Source organism: Lacerta agilis, chromosome 10 (assembly GCF_009819535.1).
Source record: "Lacerta agilis isolate rLacAgi1 chromosome 10, rLacAgi1.pri, whole genome shotgun sequence".
NCBI classification, from domain to species: Eukaryota; Metazoa; Chordata; class Lepidosauria; order Squamata; family Lacertidae; genus Lacerta; species Lacerta agilis.
Window position 1 is genome coordinate 16447743 of NC_046321.1, and position 19458 is coordinate 16467200.

The 19458-nt window shown below is 42.7% G+C and overlaps 1 protein-coding gene across 1 annotated transcript in view; it reads left to right on the forward strand.

The window, feature by feature from the left end:
* CACNA2D4 (calcium voltage-gated channel auxiliary subunit alpha2delta 4) overlaps positions 1-19002 on the forward strand; it is a 172816-nt gene extending 153814 nt beyond the window's left edge. Inside the window, exons 34-40 of the mRNA XM_033162586.1 lie at positions 1433-1485; positions 5460-5515; positions 6740-6760; positions 12708-12825; positions 16598-16710; positions 18143-18225; positions 18725-19002. Coding sequence (XP_033018477.1) covers positions 1433-1485; positions 5460-5515; positions 6740-6760; positions 12708-12825; positions 16598-16710; positions 18143-18225; positions 18725-18820 — 540 coding nt within the window. The 3' untranslated portion in view covers positions 18821-19002. The remainder of the gene's footprint in view (positions 1-1432; positions 1486-5459; positions 5516-6739; positions 6761-12707; positions 12826-16597; positions 16711-18142; positions 18226-18724) is intronic.
* Positions 19003-19458: the final 456 nt, after the last annotated feature.

Sequence of the window (19458 nt, forward strand, 5' to 3'; positions counted from 1 at the left end):
CACCCATCTGGAGGGGTCCTGCTACTTATTAAAGTTTCCTGGAGAGACTTGTGTCTGGTTATAGCAGCAAAATGCTTGACCTTGGTTCCTGCTAAGGTTTATCTAGCTCATCCTTGCTCTTCTGATCTTGCCACTCCACCTGACAAGCACTTGGGCAAAGGGATCTTAAAATGCTGCAGAAAACCCTCCAAATTCTAAAACCAAAACATTCAAATTGGGCTTTTACAATAAAACTATGCAAATGAGGCATACCTAATTCGGTTGAGTAACTCGTCGTTTCTTTAAAAATTACATTTTGGTACCTTTTTGTCAAAAGACAAGGATATCAGTCCAATAGCTTTCATCATTAATTCATTCATCGTTTTATGAATCTCACTCTATCATGTCTGTTTGTTTATATAACTTTAATGAGGTGCTTTAAGAAATGTTTTGAATGTTGCTTTGAGCATGTACAAAAGCATGGAAATTAACTCATAAATCATATAAATAAACAAATTGTGAGGAGAGCTGGAGATGAGCAGACATTTAAAAAAAGTAAAAAAAAAAAAGTTGGCGTGATGGTCATGAGAAGAAACTGGAAATATAACAGCTAAAATCCCATGTCTTCTCTAGTCCAATATCTGGAGGGCCACAGGTTCCCTCTCCCTTCTGTTTGGAAACTAGCTCGCCTGACAGAATGAAAGAAAAAAGTAATCCCTGGAAACGTCACCATTGTTGTCATAAGAATAAAGTACTAATAGAGAGAACAAAAAATACAGACTGAACCTTTGACCTTATTAGGTTTCTACTCAGATATAGCTTTGAGTTCATACAACACTGTAGTTGAGAATGATAATAGAATTAAGATATACAAATATACCTCGTATGTCATATTCCCACAAAAGAAAAATAATACCTTTGCTCCAAAGCAGATTTGCCTAAATCCTTCAGATGAGACTATCCACATTTTCAGCATGATCATGAGGACTAGAAATCCCCTGATATTAAAATTGTTCTGCATTGTGTAGCACCTACCAGTTTATATGCTAGAGGCCTTATTGCATTAGGCACTCCTACTAACAAGGTCTGTGTGGTGTTTTGCTTTTGCTTACAGTTTGAAGTGGAAACACAATTTATTTCCCACCATTAGAACAAAAATGTTTTCTAAAGTTTTAGTTGCACAAATAGCTTTAGCTCTTTCTTTCTATGAGCTATTTAGGCTATTATGGTTGAAGAGAGCCAGTTAAGTAATTATGTCTTCAAAGACTCATGTGAATTCCCGATAAGCTTCCCGACCTTTCCAAAGATGAGGTTCAGAATTATTTTTGGTAGTAGGCTGACTTGTATGCATATTGCTTTTTCTTAGAGTCTGCCTCCTAATTTGTAGATTGGCTTCTGGAATTGTGGGCTCTGTAAAATACTCCTCTTCTTTGGCTTTCTTCTTTTTCAACAGCCAGTTTATGCCTTATTGGGAGCAGTAAAGTGGCTGATAACTGACTTCCTCATGTGAGTACAAACATTTTGGAGTTCTGGAGGGAAATACTGTCATTAGAAGTAGAAACTATAACTACAAACTTTAGCACATTTACATCAGTGCATTAATCAACTAATGCTTGTGTTCATTAATAGGTATGAGGAAATTGAAATTGGTGGGGCTTGATGTTACTGGTACAAGCATTTTTAAAATTCTGGTATGTGACTATAATAGCAAATAAACAAGAAAATATTCAAACTTTTAGAAGCACAAGCTGGAGAAGTTGCAGTCACTATATAGATAGTCCTGTTATTCCAAAATGTAGAATTGAGACACATCGATGGATTTCCAAGTCCATGAAGCTTAGGACACACCTGTTTCTACAGGCAAGCTACTTACAAACAACATTCTGTTCTAAAATCAATGCAGAATGAGTACTTGTTTTTTCTATGGAGTCTGCACACAATATGGACCATGTATTGCATACTTCTGGCCCCTGAAAAGCACTTATTGAGAAACCAGTTTCATTCAGAAAATAAAAGTTCCTTGCATATTGATTCTGCATTACTCCACAGTTTGTCCATTTGAAAACAGATGGTGGTGTGTGCATGTATGTGTATGCACATATTTCCAATGATTTGTGAGTGGGTGTACACCAAAATTGCAATCACTGCTTCTTCATTCATCTGGTACATATGCAGGGAGGAAAGGGCATGGAGGGTTTTCAGATGTGTACCAAGTAACCACATCTACCCTTGTGGCCAGCAGGAAATTAAATCAATCTAGAATCATAGAACTGTAGGGTTGAAAGGAACCACAAGGATCGTTTAGTCCAACCCCCTACAATGCTGGAATCTTTTGCCTAACATGGGGCCTGACCCCACAACCCTGAGATTAAGCGTCTCATGCTCTACTGACTGAGCTATCCTAGGTGTTGAAAGCAACATGTTGAGCATAAGCACGAACGATTCCAGACTGAGAAAAACTACATTTTTGTGCAGCAAATGGGTTAGTGTGTCTGTAGCCACAAACTTGTTTTAATAGTCATTCCCTCTCCCTAAGGAACTATAATTCTTTGAAAGGTTAGGAGTCTTTTACAGAGTTCCCAGCAATTATTTTGGGGAGACAATGTCAGTAAATCCAATAAAGATTTGCGTTGTAGAAATGTCTTTAACTCCCACCCCTGTTGTAGCAATGAGTACCAAAGCCAGTGCATCACAATGGAATAATCAGGTAAAAGGGAGATTTCAGTTCATAGGATGGAAGTGTCAGATGAGTCACATTAACAGAGACAAAATTGTGCCACTGGGCCTGTTTAATAAAACATCTGGGCCCTATTTTAGTAAGAGAATATCTGCTTGTGAGCCTCCTTCACTTCTGGTTCAATGCTTTGTAGCACAAATACAAGAAGCACAGGAAACAGACACATACGCACACCACAGATGATGCTACCATGTTTCTGCATCTTTTTCTTGGGTGGAGTCTGCTGCTTGTGCTGACCTTGAAAATTCCCCAGTTTGAGATAAAGACTACATGAAGAAGGAGAATGGCTTGTGCATACAAGCCATGTGTTTTGCAAGCATCATACACATGGGATTAGTGCATTAGAGCTCTAAGAGGAAAAATCCTGCCATCGTATGAAGCAGAGGCATTTCTGTCGTGCCTTCGTTCCTGTGGTACCCAAGAGGCTTTCAGCAGCATTATCAATTGGCAGTTTAATTATTTCCACCTTCCAGTTGCAAAAACATGGGGAACCGATTTGTACATAATCGTAGCAATACAACATATATAACAGGGCCAGTAAAGGGGTCCAGAGTTCCTGATTTTAAGTGGAAGTCCATAATATGCAAACCTGCTCATTAAGGCTGTAAGCTGCACTGGGGAGCAGGAACTCTGATATCATAAACAGAAGAAGGCAGGCACAGGCCAGAAATGATGCATTTTTCCCTGGAGAAGAGTTTTGTGTGTTAGTGAACCAATGTCACTAACATTAACACTTTTATGTTCTACTACGTGGATGTAAATCAACAAAGTATCTGTGAGTATCTACATGGATGTAAATCAACAAGTATCTAATGAACTTGAATAATTTGCTCTGTTGAAAACATAGAGGAGCGATAATACTGTTCCTATGAGGAAAATATGTTAATGGAGTAGACCTAACTTGCCATCTCCGCCAAGGTGACACATTGTGGGAGGTGGGGCTTCAGGAAGAAAGGCAGATTGATGAGTACGTTTTATATTTTATTATTAATATATTTTTTACTAACAGTCTCATACCCAGCATTGCTTGGAAGTTCTCAGAAACCCAAAAAACTGTCGTCATTTTGTGATCAGTGGTTAACACAGTGCACCTTTGAAAGGTTTGGTTTTCCATCTTGATTCAAAATGAGGCCCAACTGCATACAAACATAGGTTAAAACCTGGCCTTTGATCATGCTAAATTTGGTTATGATACAGTAAGAGGCGTCCAAATATATAGAGAACAAGCAGCTTTCCAACATGCATTGTAGATACCATGCTCCCCCTCGTGTAGAACTTGGAATGGCTATCAGCACATTAATAAATAAATAAATAAATAAATAAATAAATAAATAAATAAATAAACACACCCAGCAAATAGCTATTAAAAATAAACTGATCAAAAATATAAGCATAAAATACCAGTAAACAACATTTAAAAGTCAGCAGCACAGTAGAGCTTAACAAACAAAGCTTCCACTGCTATGTTTTGTAGGCCTGTAATAATAGATAATGTTTTAAGTTGCCATATGAATAAACAGAAAGTGGAAGACAACCAAACATGCAGTGGGAAGGAGTTGGATAAATGGGAAGCTACCACCAAGAAGGCTTTACTGTGCATTGTGCCCCTCACCTTAGAAAGTACTCAATGAAGGGACTCCCAGCAGTGCCTCCTTGGTAGTACAGTGGAGATCAATGATTATACTAGGCAGAGACTGAAGTGTTAGATTCAAACAGCTTTGAACTTGAGACACGGGCCATATTCCAAGATACTTCATAGAGATTAACTTGCTAGGCACCCTCCACAGCCAGAGCCGTCTTAAGGGGATCTGCCGCCCTGGCGCGGCTATCCCTCCGGCGCCCCCGCCATGCCGCCTCTCCGCCGCCTCCCTCCCGCGCTTGCCGCCCCTTGGGAGGGGGTGGGCGAGCGGGGGGTGAGGGGCGTGGCGCTGGAGCGGCGCGGGGCTCTGCGCGCCCTTCCAGCGCTTCCGGGATGGGAGGCGAGGGCGGCCGGCTCGCGCTCCCGCGCAGCTCGCGCTCCGCGCGCAGCTGGACGGCGCGGCGCTGCTGGGCAGCTCGCGCTGCATCGGGCGGGCGGCCGGCTGCGCGCGGGAGCGCGAGCCGGCCGCCCTCGCCTCCCAGAGCCCCAGCTGGAGTGCTGGAAGGTCGCGCAAAGCCCCGCGCCACTCCAGCGCTCCAGCTGGGGCTCTGGGAGGCGAGGGCGGGCGGCTTACAACCCGCCCGCCGGCGCGCGAGTGCTCGCCTGCCCGTGGGGGTGGGGGCGGGGGCGGGTTGGGGAGGAGGAGCCCGGTATGCCGGCGGGCTCACGGGGGCGCCCCTGGGGCGCCCAGCGCCCTGGCGCACCGCGCCACCGGCTTCTATGGATGAGACGGCTCTGTCCACAGCTGTCGCTGGGCACTGAATACCAGCGATCCACCGTTGCCGAGCAGATGGCTTTCAAGGTGACCGAGTATATTTCCCTCCCAGCCACAAGGAGCACAGTGTTAATGACAGCCTTGCCACAGGAATTGCTAGTAATTTATTTTAGGATTAAGGCACAATTATCCATTCTGAAAAGTAACAAAGGAGGATTTAAAGTAACTGGCTCAGGTGTGAACTGCAAGGCAAGTTCTAGGCTGCTCCTACAGCCTAAAAGCTCAGAGTAGAGCAAATCACAGGGACTGTCTGCCTGCATAACACCTTTGCCCTTCCAGGCTAGCGTAAAATACATCCTTTTCTCTCTCCCCCCCCCCTCTTTTGATAGATTCTTTCTGGAGTTCAACATATCTGGCTTCTGGCACACAGACAATTTGGCAGATGGTGAGTATGCGGGAATGCAGCCAGCTCACAGCGTACAAATTTTGCAGCCACTGGGCTTGGATGAAGGAGCCACACATATGAATGCAATTTAGCACAATCCAGAGACATTGTCACCCTGTTGGCACTGAGAATCTATTCGCCAGCTTCCATTTCACCTTTATTCAGACACCCTGGAATATACTGGCAAGGTTTAATAACACTGTCAACTGTGTCAGCTCATATATGTGGTCTGTGTTAGGGTATCCCATGAGGTGGGTGGGTGGACTACTGACAACTATTTTCTGAAGCAGTAGGCCAGTTCTTTCATCTACTTGCACTTTGCTTGGAACGTGCAGAAAGGATGCCATTGTTAAGACCCCTAAAAGCCTGTGGTACAGTGTCTAAAACAGCAGTGTGGGTAACTTGTGGTCTGTGGATCACATGCGCTCTGAGCAAGTGTCGCTTTACAAAACTTTATTCTGTCCATTCCAGTCCTCTGTATCTTGGAGATAATTTTTGAAACATATCAGCAATGTAAGCTAAAAGTAGAAAAACACAGGCAGTCGTTTATAAAAGAAAGAAAGAAAGAAAGAAAGAAAGAAAGAAAGAAAGAAAGAAAGAAAGAAAGAAAGAACTTTCTAAATATAATTAATTCTTAATATATTCCATTTAAACCTAATAAATGGCAGAAACCATTTCAAAAGCACAATCTCATACAGCAAATGTTACTTACAAAGCCTGCTAGGGTTTGGCAACAGTAATATGCTGATTAAATACATTATGTTGCTTACATATATTTTAACCAGATAGAATAGCTGTCTCTCTCTAGTCCAGGGTGTACTTCCAATATTGTACTTGTTTCTGAAAGCATTGCCTGCTCTTAAACATTTAGGAGTGTGCAGGCCAAAGCTTTCAGTGTCAAATATTCTAGTATTTTTAAGTATATCACATTCACTTCACATAAGCTTATGTGAAGGAAAGAAGGAAATAAGACAATAAAACATATTTCTCATGAAACAGCAGTTTAGTTAACTGTAATGGCAGGTGAATTTTAAGGAGTAGTCTCACGCTCATTGTTACTACTTGTATTGTGAACAATTATTTTTTCATTTCACCACCATGTCATTCTTCCTCTTTCTTTCTTCATTTCCCATTCTTCCTATTCATTTGTCTTCACCATGGAATTCTACCACCATCTTGTGATCATCATCATGGATTCATCTGCATCACATGCGACCTATATAGCCAAGTCTGTTTTCCATCATGGTAAGTAGAATCATTATAGTACAGCAAAAAGATTTCCATTTTCTGGAAATGGGAGAACACCCATAGCAGATTTACCCAGAAATCGGGGGGCAATTTCTTTCCCACTTCACAGCTGTTCAGGAATTAGCTGCGACTGCCTAGTTGAAAACAGAGATATCACTGCTTGTTTAATTATTGTGCTACCACTCACTGTGTGATTGGCATACTTCATTGCAAGTTTCTGCGCTTGCTGGTCCAGCTATAACCTTCAATATAAAGATGTGCAGTAGCTCTAGGGATGTGCCAATATGTGCAAACAACAGCAGCTTGTGCAAAGCATGCGGGTTCACCCATACAAGCCTTATTGGAATGAACTAAGATTGCAAGGCAGCAGTTCTTACTGGGCAATAGGCAATGGGTGGAGAATTCCGTTGTACGCTGCTAAAGTGAATCTTATATTGATATTTGCAAGTCTTGCCCTTCAATATTAATGATATTTTACAACAAGCTTGGTCCATTATAAAGGAACAAATTAGTATTTGAAAAGCTGCAAGGTTTATCAGCATTCCATTTTCTATTCTACCTCCCTCCCCCATTTCATTCTCAATATATTTACACATTATACAAATGCATAGGCCTTCCTATGGCGCTTTTAATCTACAATCTGATCTTGCTATCTGTCATACTAGGCCTGCTTCTGGAGTTGGTGCCTGATGTCTCAAATAATGCTTGATATCCCAAGGTCTAGAGGTAGAGTAAGAACTTCAAGGAGTTCTTTCCTCTGTTCAGTTGTTCAGGAGTGGTAATTGAATCAGGCCAGGCCTAAGTGTTTGCATGATAATTAGCATTGCTACCAGTAACCCCAACAAAAGTGGGGTGATTAAGAAACGAGGAAGCGTGGACTAGGGAGGTGCAACTCTTGCAAGAGAAAAGACATTGTGGTGGTTGCATCATGCAGGAAGGGAGGCAACCTTAGTTGAGTTCCAACCAGAGCTCCCATGTATTATGGTTGCTCTAAAATGATCCATAATAATCAGAGGATCCAGGTCAAATATGGAGCTCAGAAAGAAACATGAGAGAACAGTCTTGCATTCTCAGTAGGTACAAAATGCAAGTAGAGATAATTAGCTAGAGGTGGGCAAAAATCTATCAGAAAAAAACTTCAGCCTGTTTGCAGAATTGAGGACAGGTGGTAATCACTCAACTGGAAATCCAGCAAAACTGTATTATTCAGACAACTGCGGATAGTCTGGTTCTGATCACTAGAGCAACTTCAATAAATAAGTTCATTCAGCTTTCTCATAATTTATTTATGTTAGAGAAGCAGATATGATTACAGGTTGGCTAAATAAGCAGCTCTAGCCTTTTATTCCCCCTCCACCATTCAGACAAAGGCTGGCTGATAAATGGCTTGTCTATAGAAATAAGAAATATGGGAGCTGCCCTTATGTCAATAAGATATACCTAACCAAGATAAATATTAAAACTCTTTGCATAGTTCACACCATTTGTCATAATGACTAGCTACCAGTAAACCCAACAACAGGGGATGGGCCTTAGCTCAGTGGTGTAGCATCTGCTTTGCATGAAGAAGACACCAAGTTCAATCCTCAATTCCCAGGCAGGGCTGAAAAAAGCTGCCTGAATCCCTGAGGAGCTGCTGCCAATCAGTGTAGACAATACTGAGCTAGATAGTCCAGTAGTTTAAGTGCAAGGCAACTTCCCATGTTCCAATATGTCACTAAAGCTTCAACACATATGAGCTGTAGCATGTGAGGGTACTTCCCAGGTCAGCTGAGCACCAGCCTACCCTTAGGCAAGGAGAGAAAAAACCTTCTCTATGATATCCTGGCAAGAGGTATTATTTCCTTCCCAAATTCCAAGCATCAGCAGTTGCTAAAGCTCCTGTGGAGAAGAAATTGTTAAACTGGCTGCGTGCTCATGGGCTGCAGGTAGGTAGCGATGAACTGCCCTGAGACGGTGGTATATATATTCAAATAAATAAATAAATGGATGGGGTTGGGTGGATGGTGGGGCTAAGAGGCTCCAATCCTCCAGACTCCTGCTGGTGGATTATAAGCCTCAGAGGAATTGGGAAAACAGGACAGTGGCATAGGAGTAACTGGTGGAGAGTAATATTTGGGGGTTTGGTTATTTCCCCAACCTACCCCACCCATGAGGGCATCTCTAGTGGGACTGGAAGACAGAAAAGGGAGCACAGATTGCTTCTGAAGGCAGTGGGCGCTGATCTATTAGGGCAAATAGGGCACTGCCCTACCAACCACAACCAGTTCCCAACTGCCCTCTTTCTTACAACCAGTCCTGGGGCTGGCCCTGCCTCCCGGGTTCTTCCTTCTAAGTGCCACTGTTGCCCTTCTATGGAGGAGGATTGGGGTTAAACTAGAATTAGTTCTGCCTATCATCAGCTCTGGCTCCTCCTACTGTTGGGCATCCATGCCTTATGGCCTGCCTATCCCAATAGGCGCCAGCCCCTGCTGGGGAGCAGCTGTCCTGTGCATGTGCCGTAACATCTAGCAATCTGTGACAGAGATTTCATACAGTTTTATGTAAACCACTCAGTGGTCTTGTATATTTAATAATATATGACTTAGAAAATCAGAGTTACAGAAACTCAAGGCCCTTTGCAATATCATAAAATGGTGTAGAGGTGCCGATCTCTGGTCACGTGTATGGCTGCTTGAGCTAGAAAAAAATATCTTTGGGCTGCCCTGCTGACAGTGAAACGCCAGTAATTTAAAACATATCTCTGTTGTTATTTTTCCGAATCAATGGGATTGCAAATATCAGGATGGGAGTGACATTTTGCTCCCTTTTGCTGATGGTGCTCAGGTGTTAATTCATGCTCATCTGTGGAATGAAACTGGGGGATGGGGGGGGGAGTGCCCTTCCCCAAATGTAGCAGTGGCTTCGCTGTGTTCTGCCCTGTCGTAGCTGACTGAATTTGTTCCCTCTCCTCGGGCTCAGTTTATTGCTGTTATTGCTCTGTGTCCAAGGAACTGTTTGGGGTATGAGGAAATACACTTCCGATCCAGTTAAAGTGTGGTTTAACAGAGAGACAAAAGAGAGTTTGAACAGAATGAATCTCTGTGGCTTCAAGAGCAAATGCTATTTGTGAATGAAAAAGATGTTATTTGTGAATGAAAAAGATGGAGAGCATGCTGTAGATTTTCCCTTCCATACATGACACTAATGCAGTTCTACCTTGAGGAGAGGGAGAGTCAAAGTTTGGATGTGTAAAGTGAGCTGCTTGTGGACATGTAACTTCACGGCTGTAACTCACAGTTTTGCATCCTGGATAGGCCACATGTTTTCCAGGTTGGGTAATTTCTAGGTTTTAGTAAGGTGCACTGCACTAGAAGAGAAACCTAGAAAATATATTGAGTGCCAAATAGGGGGTCTATCTATACAGATGCTAAATCTGGCTCACCCAATCAGGGTTGCACTGTGGTTAAGACTCCTGTCCACCTACATTTTGTCACATTGTAAATAAGCTGTCTAATCAGCTGCCTTTATTCGTTTTTAGGGAGTTAGTGAGTTGAGGGGTTCCAGGTTTGAATCTTATCTAGATGACCTTGGACAAGACAACCAATTTAGGGCAGAGGTGTAATGCAAAACACCAGGGTGACATATGCAGGACTGGACAAATCCTTGCTATACAGCATGGAAACTTAATAAGACCCAGGAAAACAAATAGGTGTTGTTTACAATACTCATTGCACCATCTGGCATAAATTTATTTCTGTTTTAATCCCAGTTGAGGGAGGTTGTGCTAAGATAGCCTGCTGCTTCCTTCATAGTTGAAAGATTAGAACAGGGAATCTGCTGCATAGTTATGTTGAGGGAAACTTGGTGAACAACATTACAGGCAAAGAAAAGCAATGGGAGGAATCAGATTGTCAGTGATGGTTGCACTGAAGCAGAGATTCAGTCACTTGCAAACCCCTCAGGAAGGACAGGTACCATTGTGACAAAGCAATGGGAACTCTGATACTCACTTCCCAGCAGGAAGTAACAAGGAAAGGCGAGTCCCTTTCTCCTCGCTTCACTGGTGCTTGACAGATGGGCAACATAAGTCTTCCTTTATGTGCAATGGTGTTGCAAGATTTGTATCCAGATTAGAGCACTGCAATTTTCACAAAAGCTGCAGTCACAGATTTGTGAGAGAGCCAGTGTGGTTAGAATGTTGGACAGTGTCAGGGAGAATTCAGAGGAGCAAGTGACAGAAGAGGCGGAGCAGGGGCTCAAGGATGCTGCAGAGCCCTTCAACTGCCCAGAGGCTTGGGAAGGGAGCTCAGACTCTGGAAGGGAGGGGGCTTTCAAATCAGCACAGACAAGGAGGGAAATGGGAAATGAAACGTAAGGATCAAAGACGGCTCGCGCCATTCCCACACCTACTTTGTTGGCACGGGAATTGAAGGAAGCCTCTCCCCGAATCTGACTCAATGGGTTTGGACGCATAATCCTGAGCTGTAGCTGTTTCTTGTACATATGTAATAAAGACTGTAAATATCAAGCTGACTGAGCTGGGGTGTTAATGTGAAGGGGAGACACCACCTTTATATGCAGGCTCAACCACCTGCTTGATTCCAATTCCAAGAGTTCACAGGTTTTACCTACCTGAAAAGGGAGTTGTGATGATTAAGAGGATCCTGAGCTCCTTGAAGGGCAGGGAGATAAAAATGGATAGATTAAAAACAAACCAGAAAAGGGTGTGGTTTTCGGATATTTGTCACTGTTTCAACTCCCAATGAGTGGCACAGACTCTATAAATGTTTGTGTGGCATTTGCAATATCTTTGCGTCTCTGAGTTGTTGTCATCACACAAGAGAATAAATGCCAGCAGAGCTTTCCTCCCTCAGGACAGTGTGATGCAAATGTCCAACAGCATTTATGGCACTTTTTTGTGAAGAACAGCAGCCCCACTGTTAGTATTCTCAAATGCAAACTTCTGCTGTTATTGATGACCAACCAGTTCACCCACTCCCTATTTGGCAGGTGATTATTATTTTTCTCCGTGGAAACATATCCATGCATTATCTCAGCTATCCTCAAGTCTGAACACCATTGTCCTTCAAAATGTCACAATGACACCTGGTTTTTCTTTAAAATAAATAAATAATGCACCTAAATGTTAAAAATGTTGACATGCAACACAATTAAGATAGTTTTGTATACTCAGTTAATAACATAAATTTTTAAAACTATATTAAATGTTTTGGATTTCGGCTTTCCCAAAACTTCAAAAGTGATTATTATTATTTGTATATATTTCAAAAATTCCAAAGTCTGAAAGTCAGTAGCACAGGTGTTGTAAATGTTTGGTGATCTGTCATGGAACAACCCCATTGAAGAAGATAACAGTGGTTACTCAGACTTTGTTGCTGATGCCGAAGGGCCCCCATAACAGTTCAAGCTTCAGGGTCCCCAAAATGTAGATCGTTCCACTGCAAGTAGTCATTTCCTATGTTGGCTAGTGGGAGCTGGGTAGTGGACTTTCTTTCTAGCAAAGCTTCCTTCTTATATAATTAGCTGCAGATTACTAAAGATTGGAGCTGTACCAGCCCAGCCCAGCCCACTATATTTCATGCAGTCACTGTCGTTAGTAAAGTCTTCCTGTTTCTCCCGTATGAGCCACCTAGTAATGTCTTGGCCAGCTGGTTTGATTCTAACCATAAACTAACTGCAAGTGGTTTCCCATTTGTTTGTGTGTTTTGACTTTCTAGCAGTAAACAGCCTTTCAAACTGATAGCTACATAATCCCACCATTGGCTGAAGGGTGGCCATATTCATGCTTCTAGGGCATCCTCATACACTGGGTCTCTCACACCACCTAGTGGCTGCCAGTAATCTTCGTTTTTGGGTCAACATCTTTCCGCTTCTTTTTTTCCACACCTCATTTGTTTCCTTCACCCAATTTTCTCACTCAGCCTCTCTTTCCCCATCTCAGCTCACAAGCACAAGAAGCACGACATGCTACAGCCATGTGACACAGAATACCCAGTGTTTGTATATGAACCTGCCATCAAAGAGACCAATGGGATTATTGAATGCGGAGACTGTCAGAAGTAAGAAATGTGCTCTCTTTCTTCCTTTTCTCCTACCTGTGCCTCTCAATTGTCCCTGGTTAGTCTGATCTCCAAGCAAACTAACTGCCTCTTGTTATCCTTGCAATGCCTCTTATTTTCCACAGTTTCTTCTGAATTGCCTGCAACTATGAACTATTCCAACCTCAATTCAAGTGTTCGTTAGTAACAATAGTAGTGACGATTGCTTAGGACCCAGGTCCCCCACAGACCACTTCCTTCTGCACGAACCTGCCAGTGACCAAGATCTACCTTGAACACACTCTTTGCCTAATGCACAGGTGGAGGACCTCAGACCCAGAACCACATTTTGCCCAAGTCTCTCTGTTTGGTCCTCAGAACTCTCCTTAGCCACACCCTTCACTGGAAACCAGGCCTTATGAGGAACTGTTGAGGGAACTGGGTATGTTTAGCCTGGGGAAAAGGAGTCTGTGAGGAGAGATTATAGCCATCTTCAGATATCTAAAGGAATGTTGGAAGTTGGAGCAAACTTTTTTTCTCCTGCTCTGGAGGGTAGGACCCAAACCAACAGATTCAAATTACAAGAGATTTCATCTAAATATCAGGAAGAACTTTCTGACAGTAAGAGCTGTTTGACAGTAGAATGGACTCCTTTGGAAGGTAGTGAACTCTCCTTCCTCAGAGATTTTTAAGCAGAGGTTAGATGGTCATCTGTCATGGGTGCTGTAGCTGAGATTCCTGCATTGCAGGGGGTTGGACTAGATGACCCTTTGGTCCTTCCCAACTCTACAATTCTGTGGTTCTGTGAATTCCCTTCAGAAAGACAGGCAAAACTGGACATGCTCATTTTTTTCCTTTATAGGTTAGGGCATTTGCTTCAGTGTAGAACATCCCTGTTCCAAATAATTCATATCCATGAGGCCCCACAAATATGTTAATTCTGTTCAACATCCATTTCTTTTCAAGGCAATATTCTTTTCACACAAAGCTTTCCATTGAGTGTTTTCCCATGTGTGATTGTCCCTCATTTAGAGAACTTACATCACTCATCCTAAACTGCATGCAAGGGATGAGAGGCATGTTTACCTGTAAGAACTCTACTTTGCCAACATTAAACAACTCAGTGTGCCTAAACACTGAATAGTGGCACCAGAAAATCTGAGCATTTGATGCTGGTTCCAAAAACAAACAAACAGACTCAAGTCTGGCTATAGTGAGTTTGAGAATTGTCAGCCCTGCCTTAGGCATTATCCTTTCTCTCCTCTCTCTCATCTATACTGTTAAGCAGTGTTATTTTTCTAGGAAAAGAGGTGCCGGAACTCACTATGAATTCCTCCCTTGTTCTGTTATAATGGCAATGGTACCCACCTGAGCAGTGCTGAAACTGAGTTCTGGTGAGTTCCAGCTGAAAAAAAGCCCTTCTGTCAGGGCATTGGTTGCAGGTACACCATACTAGGAGCTAATTAGATTTGAATACTGTCTTGTGCAAATAAGCACAACCTTGCTCTTAGCAACACGTCTCTCCTGTGTACCTACTAATATCAGATAGCTTCTGAAGCAATTCTTATGATGGTTGGTATAACCATAATGGTTAAAGTGCATGGGACAATTTCTTAGCTCAGCCATGACTCAGCAAGTGATCTCCAGAAAATTGTTTGTTCTCTCTCTCTCTCTCTCTCTCTCTCTCTCTCTCTCTCTCTCTCTCTCTCCCCTCTCCCCCCTAACTGATCTACCTTGCATGATTATTGTAAGGAAGCTAAGGAATAATTCATACATTAGTATTTTCATGTAATGTTCACAGCTCTAGTATCTAAAAGCTTCTTATTGCATGCATCTTCAGCATCCCACACTAACACCATTATTCACATGGGAATGATGGTGCTGGGAGTTAGATCCTTCATTCACTTGGGTGGTTGAACCAAGTAGGAAGCTTCCAGATCAGGGGTTCCTGAAGTGTGGTCTATGGACCACAAGTGGTTCTCAAGGTGTCTGTGAATTTGTGGCTGAAGAGGGGAAATCATACATTCTTTGCATTTAGTTTTGTGTCAATTTTTAATTGCATTGTTATCACTTCCTTTATTTTCTTAATATTGTATTTTATTGTATTACAAATTGAATTCTGTGGAATTACAACTGCTACAGCAGGTAGAAATATCATTAAGTGGTACCCCAAGACCCTCAGCAAATTTCAAGTGGACGGGGGGTGGGGGTGGAGTTTGAGAACCACTGTCTAGATGTTCTTCTGTAGGGAGTGTTGCTGAAGGAAAAGCTTATCACTCAAATGTAACATTTGGACCAGCCCTAAGATTATGCCCATGAATCATGTATATTATTATTATTATTATTATTATTATTATTATTATTATTATTATTATTTTTAATGAAACTAGCTTACCTATGCAAACTGCTTTTAAATGATTCCATTAGCTCAGACGTGGTACCCAGCTGGGTACAGCTGGCAGGATTCTGTTTGCAGAGATGGCCATTTGAATAAAGCCTCCACAAGCCGACAGGAGGTGATCTAAGAACTAAAACTCAGGTGCTAAATATTAAGATGGAACTTTTAGCTTTTAGCTAAGTACACACCACTCATAGTCCCCCAGCAGAGGGCAGTAAAGGACTATTGGTCTTTCTGGCTGTAGGCATGCTTAGGATGCATTTTCCATATTAGTTGAACATGAACACTTTTATTTTATGTTGTCAGAAAATAATTAATAGTAACTATGAAAATGACACATATACAATAAATGAGAGTTCAAGCTCACAGTCCAAATACTGCACCGTATTCATGGCTAGAGAAGGGAGCAGACACAGAATGGAGTTGTAGCCTCAGTGTCATGTGAGCAGAATCTGTCCACGTCACCAGCCGATCCCTCAGTATTGGGCCACTTGCATGGAAGTCAGGACACATGGGACTTTATAGTCATTCTTTGAATGTGGTTCCCATAGCTGTATAGGGTTGATCTCCCCACACATACACTTTAATACACAGGACAGTCCTGTACATACATTTACACTGGCTTGAGCACACACTGAATCTGCAATCCTGCTTTGGCACACATAACTGTGATGTACTTAAGTCAATGTGCTTCAATACATACATAATTAGTTCTTCTGCAAGCCCTTCCATGCATGAGCACTATGCTTGTAATGCAGAGTACATTGAAGATGAACACTCAAAAACCTACAACCTCTGAATTGTGCATGGATACACACACACACACACACACACACACACTGTATGTAGATACTACATTCCCATCCAGAGTCAAGTATCATATCAATCCATTTACACTAGAGCTGCACTACAGTATTAAGATTAATCCGCAGTACACAAAGATTTATCCCTGCTTTATAACCCACAGCTCAAGTTTCTCAACCATTCTGCCTCCAATGCAATAAAATTGTATTTGTGTAATTGAAAGTGGCAGTCTTCAACTCAGTTCTGAGTATTCCCTAATAGTATTCCCATTTATTAACTAAATATATTTTCCTCTGCCCCCTTCCCATTTGTTTTAATTCTTACTGTTTCCTATTGCTTGAACCATGTGCTTGTTTGGGGAGGGGAGGGGAGGGAAGGGAAGGGAAGGGAAGGGAAGTTTTTCTAGAAAAAGAAGTGTTGGAACTCTCCTCCCTTGTTATCTTAGAATGGCAATGGCACCCACCCGAGAGGGACCGGAACTTGAGTTCCAGTTGGAAAAAAACCCCTGAGGAAGGGGCATGGGGAGTATTCTATAACCTTATGTTCTGATCATAGTCTCTTGGGGTGGGGGGGATCTTCTCGCCCTTACAGGATGTTTGTGGTGCAGCAAATTACCAACAGCAATCTCCTGCTCCTGGTTGTGGATGCTGTATGCGACTGCAGCAAGTTTCCACCTGTCCTACTGCAACCTAAAGAAGTCAAATATATCTTTCTGCTGGTAGAGGTTGTACTGGGCTGTACAGTTCTTGTGGTTTACATTTTTCCAACAGTGAATTGATGCAGAGGATTTGCTTTAGTAGTTCTTTGGGGTGGGAAGAATTTAGCATACGTTCTAATGGAAAGCATTGCAAAAGCAATGGCAAGTTAATGTGCTGCTAATTACGATTGCGTACTGTTGTTTGGTAAGTGCTATATGGATTGATTGTGTGCATTTTTCTAGATGCCTCCTCAATTGCTGGAAAGGAGGTGCAAAGAAAAATCACAGGGGTACCAGACATAAGACGGAAAGAGAAATCAGACTTGCTATTTAGTTTTTAAACTCTCTTTAGAACCTGAAAATAGTCTTCACGCTGAAGTATGTCCCCGCACAGTTCTGTGTTGATGAAGATGCTGTTAGTTTCATTAGCATCTGCAAAATAGAAGCCTGATTAAGGGAGGAGTCCTAGGTCAATGGTGGACCGTGTGCTTAATACTGAGATAGAGATAGACCAATGGACTTATTTGCTGTAAGCCAGTGAATGGTACAGAAAGATGTTGTGCATTGCATCTCCAAAATGCCATGGTGAAACTGCTTATTACGGGAGCTACTTCTTCCCATGTGGGCACGTGTTTGCTTTTTACAGTTGCAGGGACTCTTGTTCTGGAACAGAACCATGGCATAGATGCACAGGACACCAACAGGAGATTTGCATTGGGGTAGCGGAGTGTGTGTTTGTGGGGGAAAGAGTGGTTATTTTAAAAACTTGCAAGGAAGGACTTCTTTCAAAGGCATACACATGAAACTATGAAGACACATTTACGGTAATATAACAGCACGTTTCTCCTCCAGTGGACAAATTTTAGCTGTACAGCAACAGTGCTGGAAAAAATATGTAGACTGTCGCCCTAATTTTGCTCAAGGTGGTTTTGACTAACTTACGCCCCATTGTTTCCAGTAGGGCTTTCCCCTGGCTAACTACTCCTGGAGTGGAGCTTGCTCATTAAGTGTGATCACTAGCCTAGAAAGCTGCTGCTTGGTTCTGCAGCTACCCATGATGGCTCCACTCCAGCTAAAATCATGTTGAAATCAATGGGACAATTAACTCCCCCTAGTTTCAATAGGATTTAAGCAGTGTTCCGATTAAACTATGCTGAAAAATCCCAGCTGATCTTAATTGAGCCCACCTACTTACCAGGTGTAGCATAAGTATTTTGAGAAATGTCCTGCCTGTGACAGCACCCTTTATGCTAGAATGAGTGCATGGAATTCATGTGAGCAGAGGCCTTGCAGTACAGATAGCTTCATAATCAAGAGCACCTTTATGGGAATACATCTTGTAAACTGGAATTCTGGGACAACACAGCTCCTCTATAAATGGGTTTGTTTCTGATTTTCACAATTTCCCCAAACTGCTATTAACCTTAACAGCACTGCACATAATGCATCAGTGAAATGTGACAGGATGCGCTCCCAGAAGCTGAGGCGGCGACCAGATACCTGCCATGCATTCCATCCCGAGGTAAGGCGGGTTGAGGAATTGTTGCATTTGACAAAGTAGGTTCTGCCCCACAGTAGCCATGATAATGTGCTGGCCTAAATAAAATAGGCTGGGTTTTGAAATGTCAGTCCATAGATTCTTCATTTCTAAACCACCACAAGGCTGCCTCACTTGTTTACCTATGTAGGGCAAACAATCATAGGGCACAGTGCCCCCACCTGTCCTTCAGTGTGTGTTTGATGTGATGTATGCAGCAAGCCTGTGCACACGTTATACATATAGCCAAGTGCATTGGGTTCCTTGCTGTGTGGTAGGCACTCACGAGCACACCCATTCTGTATGGACACAATTTATCCTGCCAGTCCTATGAATGGACCCATTGTTTTTGGGAGGTGGATTTGGCCATCCCCATTGCAAAAAAAGTTTCAATCATCTGGCCCAAGTTAAAATGAAGCTAGGCTTTAATTTTTGCTGCCCTCTATATTCTACTTGCTGACCACATACTTGTTTTGTTTTTCAGGAAAACGCCCAGGACTGTGGAGGAGCGGCAGAGTTTTCTGCCTCATTAGCCCTGCTCTTCCTTCCTCTGGGAACCACAGCTCTTCTCTTGCGGTGACAAGGCCCATCAAAGTCCTTATTTTGGACCAGAAAGGCAAATGCTCTATTTTGAGGACCATGCTACTTGGGCACTAAAGACAACTGCTGCATGCCAGAGCATGTGGACAATGCCAGAGAGGCTCAGGAACTTCTTTGGCTGCATCCTCCCAAGGAACTTGCTAGTTGTGTTGTGTTTGGAAGTGGGGCGGCTATGGACCAAACAGGCTCACCAAGCTGTGTGAGCTCACAACTCACCCTCCCTGCCTTAGCAGCATGGAAAAGTTTACACTGGTGGGGGAAAAGCCTGGAACAGTGGAAGGCATTTGCCGAATGGATGGACTTAACCTATAACTTACCCTAGCTGCAAAATGGGAACAGTCAGTACTATCTGCTAAAGAGAAGCATCTCATAATCACCTTTCTTTTAACTTAAAAGACACCTGGGCAGTTCTGCAGGAGAGGCAGGAATGTCACCTTCTTAGAGAACATAATGGTCATCAACAGAGATTCTTTTCTATTGTTGTCAAGGAACTGGAGAACAATATTGCCAAGCCAGGCTTTGGCAGGCATTCCTGTATCCAGCAAAGAGTTCCTGCAACTTTGCCTATTGAAGACATTTAAGCTCTTCTAAGGCTACACAGAGAGCTTTCTTCTAAAA